Source organism: Penicillium coprophilum, assembly GCF_028826855.1.
Source record: "Penicillium coprophilum strain IBT 35676 chromosome Unknown utg000005l_segment0_segment0, whole genome shotgun sequence".
In the NCBI taxonomy this organism is placed as follows: Eukaryota; Fungi; Ascomycota; class Eurotiomycetes; order Eurotiales; family Aspergillaceae; genus Penicillium; species Penicillium coprophilum.
In genome coordinates, this window is record NW_026622724.1 from 3,902,279 (window position 1) to 3,909,414 (window position 7,136).

General features: G+C 46.8%; 2 protein-coding genes across 2 annotated transcripts; both read left to right on the plus strand.

The window, feature by feature from the left end:
- Positions 1–1,758: 1,758 nt before the first annotated feature.
- Positions 1,759–3,042, plus strand: N7500_008990 (uncharacterized protein; the record flags this gene model as incomplete). The annotated part of the gene is made up of 1 exon (XM_056680134.1): positions 1,759–3,042. The coding sequence occupies one exon, from the start codon at positions 1,759–1,761 to the stop codon at positions 3,040–3,042; it is 1,284 nt and encodes a 427-aa protein (XP_056530506.1).
- Positions 3,043–4,420: 1,378 nt separating this feature from the next.
- Positions 4,421–5,990, plus strand: N7500_008991 (uncharacterized protein; the record flags this gene model as incomplete). The annotated part of the gene is made up of 4 exons (XM_056680135.1): positions 4,421–4,916; positions 4,964–5,190; positions 5,240–5,496; positions 5,555–5,990. 4 exons carry the CDS (start codon positions 4,421–4,423, stop codon positions 5,988–5,990), a joined length of 1,416 nt encoding a protein of 471 aa, XP_056530507.1.
- Positions 5,991–7,136: the final 1,146 nt, after the last annotated feature.

The following is a 7,136-nucleotide window of genomic DNA, read 5'->3' on the forward strand; positions in this document are numbered from 1 at the left end:
AGTATCGGCTTCTTCTGGAACGTGAGCGAGATTCTCAATCCGCCTTTGTAGGTTCTGATCAACCTGTAAGAACAGCCAAGTGCTGATAATTGATGACCAGTAAACCCATCTTATATGTAATGGATCAGCTCGGTCTGGTCTAGGGATTTCACTTTTGATCAAGTCACTGAGTCCCATTGGTTTAAGTATCATTCTGACTCTCAATTCCCAGCTCCTCGGACTTGTTATATTGTGTTCTAGGGCGTCAATCTTGTTGATATCGATCTTCGCTCTGTCCGGGAGATCGGTTCCTTGATGGCGATAAACCTCTGGTTCTGCCAGTAGATCGGCTGGCGTACCTGGAATGCCAGGCACCTAGGGGCTCTGGGAGCTTTCCATAGTGATTGATTCGCACGAATTGGCGTGCTTTCTCTAAAATCAAGATATGTCTTGAATTGAGAGAATGATGCCTCACTTTCGGTTCACTTTACCTATCGATAAGGTATGAAACCAAGCAAGATTTGGATCCCTTCTGATGAGAAATCCTGATGATTCTCCTAGATGAGGAGATAAGGTTCCTTGATGAGAAACCACTAGATGAACCAGTATGGAAGAGTGCTAGGAGTCTTTAAACTAGCATGAAAAAGGCGCTCATAACCTGATGACAGAGAAGATGATGATATTCTCTATCTAGAAGCAAGACTGGAGAGAGAGAGAGAAGAAAGAAAGCAAGTATGAATAGGATACTGAGATCCTATTTATACTGGCAAGCATGACGGCAGATCAAACATGTTTGATCTATATGCCTGGATGCCTATGGCATCCGACAGATGTATATGATGCATGATGGGGTGGTGAGACCCCTCTTTCTGTTGTAACATAGTTTCTCTTGTAGCCTTGCCCTTCTGTCGCTCCTGTACTGGCCCGGTTGGGTCCGATATAAATCGTTTCAAGCTTTTCTGTTTATCGCTTGCCGTGTATCTTCTGAAGGTGGCGGGATGCGACTGCGAATGGGTGTGCTGACCGATCTGAACCCTTGGTTCTTGATGAGCGTCCTCTGCCCATTCGTACCCTAAGGATGTCACTGATATGGTGTATTCCTCAAGTTCATAGTCGTTATTTTCCGGATTTCATTTATCCGTACCCGGCAGGTCTAGCTCGGGGACGTCTGTGCCATTGTTTTGTCGTTTTTGCTTCCGAACCTGTGCCCGCGTTTTGGCGATCAGGCGTTCGGCAATGGTTTCCTCCCCCACGAATTCTCGCTTCTCGCTGAGCGCCTAAGCACCTGAATTCTTGCCATTCCTCTTTCGTAAAAGTCGAAAGATCCGCGTGTAGCTAGGAGGTGGGGGCTCGACCTCATCAAGGCCCTGGTAGGTGGAGCTTATCTGATGACAGAGAAGATGATGATGATATTCTCTATCTAGAAGCAAGACTGAGAGGGAGAAGGAAAAGAAGAAAAGTATGGATAGGATACCGAGGGCCTATTTATACTGCCAAACATGATGCCATATCATGCATGTCTGATCTATACGCCTGGATACCTATGGCATCCAACAGTCATGCATGTACCCTTGTCATTTTTTCTTCAGTCGGTACTGGTACTACTATAAATAGGTAAGCTGATTGAGTTAGGAAATTTTGCTACTTAAGTTCGTCTGGATTACCTGACCACTAACTATAATCAGGTTCAGCCAAGATATGACCTTGATTGATCATGACCTACCTTACTCTGCCCTCGACTTCATCTTCTCTCTCTCGGGCGGACTTATGTCAGCTATAATGATGTGTATATCGGCTAGGTATTTCGCCGCCGTGGTACCACCCTTGTTCCTTTTTTTGTGGATGTTACAGAAATTCTACCTACGCACATCGCGCCAGATGCGACTCCTAGATCTCGAGGCCAAGTCCCCGCTATTCTCTCAATTTATTGAGACCCTTTCTGGCCTGGTAACAATTCGTGCCTTTGGTTGGGCCTCCGCATTCGAAGCCCAGAACCTGGCACTACTTGACGCGTCGCAGAAACCATTTTATTTGCTTTTTTGCATTCAAAGATGGCTGGATATAGCCTTCGATCTGTCTGTGGCTATTCTTGGTGCTATCTTGATGGTTCTCGTCGTAAAGTTGCGAAGTGAGGTTAGCACTGGATATGTTGGTCTCGCCATTCTTAATGTTATCACTTTCAGCCAGTCACTTTCGCAGATCTTACGAAATTGGGCCGAGCTCGAAACTTCCATTGGGGCTATCGCTCGAACTAAAGCTTTTGTTACTCATACTGCCTCTGAAAACAAGCCAGGCGAGAACGAGGGGCCCCAAGCTAGGGATATTGATTTGTCCCTCTGGCCATCTCATGGCGCGATTGAGTTTCATGATGTTTATGCATCTTACGAGGTGGGAGAAGAACAAACATATGTCTTTCGCAATTTGAGTCTATCAATCCAGCCTGGGCAAAAGATTGGAATATGTGGCCGCAGTGGTAGCGGCAAAAGCTCACTCCTGGCCACGCTATTTCGACTGCTGGAGATTGGACCCCAAAGCCGAATTTTGATTGACGGCGTGGACATTGCACACATTCCACGGCAGACTACACGTGCCGCTCTGAACGCAATTCCACAAGAGTCTTTTTTCACCCATGGCACTATTCGTGCCAATATCGATCCATCCAATACCAATGGCATTGAAGACATTAAGCAAGCCCTTCGCCGTGTTGAACTGTTGGACGTTGTTGAGATGAAAGGCGGATTTGACGCCGCTTTAGATGCCAATTTTTTCTCTCATGGTCAAAGACAACTCTTTTGTCTTGCACGAGCACTATTACGCAAAAGCAAAATCGTGATTCTCGACGAAATTTCTAGCAATGTGGACCTTATCTCCGACGCATTGATACAGCGGGTTATTCGGGAAGATTTTGCGGACTGCACGATCTTGGCTGTTGCCCATCGGCTTGATACTATCCTTGACTTTGACCGTATTGCTATGATACATAATGGCGAGCTGATCGAATTTGATAGGCCAGAAGTACTGCTTAGCATGGACAGTGCGTTCAAAAGGCTTTACGAGTCATGAAACACGAAGCCTGGCAGGATCAATTGGGGGGTGTCAGGCACTATATATACAAAGAAGATCAGGAAGACAATTGCATAAAATTATCAATGCAAAATTTGAGCCACGTGAAGCAGATCGGGACAGCGTAATTGCCAATATCCAAACGAAACGATGGGCTGGTGCGGAGTTTAGAATGTGAAAAGAAAAGAGAAGGTAAGAGGAGAGTGAGGATGGTTGTCACAGTGTATGGCCGTTCTAGACTAGGATGCGGATGTCTTCATACACAACCCGTTCTAGTAATACTTGCCGCCCAGTACATTTCACCTCATCAAGAGATATATAGCTGCTGATGAGCATCGACTCCTACCTCATTCCTTAAAGGTATTTATACTAGGTCAAAGGTCGATCACAAGCAAATTAAATATGTCCACAAGTGTAATGTCTGGATGTAGTCAGTCACGATGTGGGTAGAGCCCCAGTCTTGACATGGGGAGTACTCCAAGTTAGTCAAAATCACCTTTGGCTACATGTAGCTACATATTGCTCACGGGCAAAGGATGTGCAACTTTATGCACCCAGAGGTTCAAACCTTGAATAAGTCGAAGTTGGTGAACTGGAAGGACTGCGGAAAGCAGCAACGTCAGTTTTGATCCAACTCCGCACAGGAATTATCGGATTCGCCTAATACCTACGTCAAGTCGAGCAAAAAAGACTCAACGCGGTGTCAATGTGACCTAGGAAACCAAAGTGTGCACCATGTTCTGCTTGAGGATCGTTGGGGTAGACCGAGTGGGGCAGCCATTGTGGGAAAATTGTTGGAAGCCCGGGTCTCAACGATACTTAGGGAGGGAGAGCGATGCTGAAGGAAAGAAAGGGAGTACCGATCAGGGCGAAATTCAAAAATCAAAGCGGGACTCCTGGGACAATTTCAGTCAGTGGACGCGGTCGGCATGGGTAAGGAGATGAGGGAGACGCAGCAAAATCCTCATGATCCGACCGAGAATCCTCAAGGTTCCTCAAAACAAACCAGGACATTGCGGGTACAGGAGATATAAGAAGCACAACATCGTCAGGTGCCAGGTCCGCCGAGGTCACCTCACACCAACGTACATAGAGCACAACGTTTGTCGACAAAGGTGTGCATGGTCGCGATTCGAGTCTGTTCGTGTACGCATTGCCAGAGGATGCAGCAGACCTGGCAGTCCTGGTGATGCAGGGACTTGAACCCATCGTCATAGCGCCGGAGGCCATTCCATAATTGGCCTAGTGCGTTCCGTATCCTCCAACACGACTTGTCCCTTGTCTTTTCCCCTTGCTCCACCCGCTTCTCCCCCAATCCTACCAACGAATCAGAGCGGTTTCACTGACCATGTCAGATCTACTTTCTGGGGCCTCCGTCATGGAGCCCGCGGCGGAGGTTATTCTGCGGGCCGTCCCTCCCCTCACCCAGCTAAATGGAACGCGGGATGTCTCCAACTCATCTGAGGTTATCTCGTTACGGTTTTTTCATGAATGGGAGAACTTTAAACAGGATGTCCTCGGAGCATCCGACACTTTAGATCTTAGCCATCCTGTGCCTTACACAGATGATATATCAGAAAGCTATATCGTTGGAAACGAACGTGGTTTGAGCGGAAGGTTCTCCAAGAATATTTGTGACCCAGTTTCGAAAGTGTTTGCCACAACTTGCCTCTCCCACTTGAAATTCGGTGATTATCAGTCCTCTACAGGGCCAACGGACACGAGTCAAGTGCCTGATTTCACTTTGTTTCACACAACGGGACCACCTCGCCCAGCGGCTGTCGGAGAACTCAAGTCTTTCTGGACAGTTGAACTTGAGGACTATTCCATTCGCGAAGGGTATGCACGATTAATCGGCATCCAGCATCACATTGGTGAGTTCAGTGCAACCTTATTTACGACACTGTTAACGGTTCCCCAGCCCAACTTGTTAAGAACATGCGGTCAAGTAAGCTGAAGTTTGGATTTTTGTCGACATACGAGTGGACGGTCTTCATTCGCAGAGCGGCTCCTTACCACTTTGATATGTCCTTACCAATTGCAAGAGACGCATCGAACCCCAGTCTCCGGCAATGCTTCTTGGCGCTGGGTGTAATGGCCTCCAAAGATTCGAGATTTATTGAACCCCCTGACTTCAACATCGCCCAGGTAAGTTTTCCAGTTATAACAGCGGCAATCTCCTAATATCACCCCCTAGCTCCGCGTCCCGACCGGCCCTTCACTCCAAGCATCTATTCGTCCATCCGCTTTCCGGAACCAAATTGGCGCCATGGAGGAGACATCTGACATGCTTGGCTCATCATCCATCCTTTACGGGACCGATGACGGTATTGCAACGTTTTTTGTAAATTGCAAGAGCATTATCCAGCAATCCTCCGCCAAGGCGATTTATGAAGTCACATGGGATGGCGAACCAGCTATCGCGAAATGCTGGTCCCCGTCTAGAGTCGACCGGTCTGTTACTATGTCCTTGTAGCGTGGTATCTCAATCGCTAATTCCTTTATTCTACAGGTTTGCTGACGAAGCGAGGACGTATGAGAACATCCATGCGCAACGTCTAGCTGGTTTCGATTTTTTCCCCTCACTACTAAGCATCGGCAAGATATGTTGCTCTTCGATCTATCCCCAGGGTTACATCATTGTGATGACGAAGGTTGCTGGGGAACGGCTCGACACACAATGGAACCAACTTTCTGGAAGCGTCAAGGAGCACATACGTTCCGAGATTTACAAGGCTATCAAGGTCCTGAGGCGAGCATCAACTATTGTTATCGACTCCGGGATGCACAATATCTTGTATGACTCGGAAACCAACGCTGTAACAATGGTGGATTTTGAGTTAATGCAAGCATGTGAGGAGGACACCATGAGTCCTGACGAACCAGAGATGTTTTCCATATTCGGACATTACCCTTCGCGCGTACAGGTTCGTCACGAGGGCTTATGACGCCAATCACAGACGATCACACTCTGGATCTATCGCGAGCCGATGGCTGCCATGGATTGTGAATTAGGTATCTGCACCTTGCTTGATTATTCTTGAATAAATTACATGTATCAAACCCCATACTAGTCTTATTTGAAGTGTCTACCCTAAATTGGTACGGAGTATACGAAACAATGACAAAAATAAGAGATATAATGAAATGTACCGTTTTCTTGCCGAATCTTTGTTCCGAAAGTGAATGAACGCCGATGAGGTCCCAGTCCTGGAGAAAGGGTGGATGCCTTACGACGCCCTTGGAGACTTTGGCAGGTGTATAGGAGAGTAAGAAGACATACATCCAGGCACCATGGAGCAAGCCACCAAGCATTCATATTGAGGAGAGAGAACGAGCAAGAAATGCACACGAAAATTTAGAAAGAGAAATAGGTCGTTCAACATTTGTGATAAGCTAGCGAGCTCTTCTAGCAAGGTTTCTGGAGTCAATGGCATCGAATGAATAGAGGCCAGGAGGGTAAAATAGCGATGAACCTCTAAAGCATGGGAGCAATTCCTGAAAACGCTTTCTGTGATAGTCTTGAACGAGCTGTTATATGCTTGTTCCATTCGGAGGGGGGGTTTGTTGAAGACCATCCAAACTGGTAAAACTGGTCGCACCAAGATTCGAGAATTGCCAAATTATTTCGGTTGGGAATTTTACAAAAGAGTCCTTCGGGGAAACCGCTAGGGTGCCCACCGCCATTATTGCCCCCCCGACCGATCTTCTCACTCTCATAAGTGTCCCTTATTGTCGGATGCCATAGGCATCCATGCATATAGATCAAACATGTTTGATATGCCATCATGTTTGGCAGTATAAACAGGATCTCAGTATCCTATTCATACTTGCTTTCTCTTCTTTTCTCTCTCTCAGTCTTGCTTCTAGATAAAGAATATCATCATCATCTTCTCTGTCATCAAATATGTTGTCCCAGGGATCTAACGTTACACCTCGTTGGACGTCATAACCATCATTGCTAAAGAGAGAACTGCGCCTTATATGTCCGAGCAAACTGTAGCGACAGACTTATGGTGAATGAGTATTAGTTGCGGCCTCCTCTATTAGCTGCCAAAAGAAAAGTTGTTCGTCCGTGACAGGGTCCTGGCCAA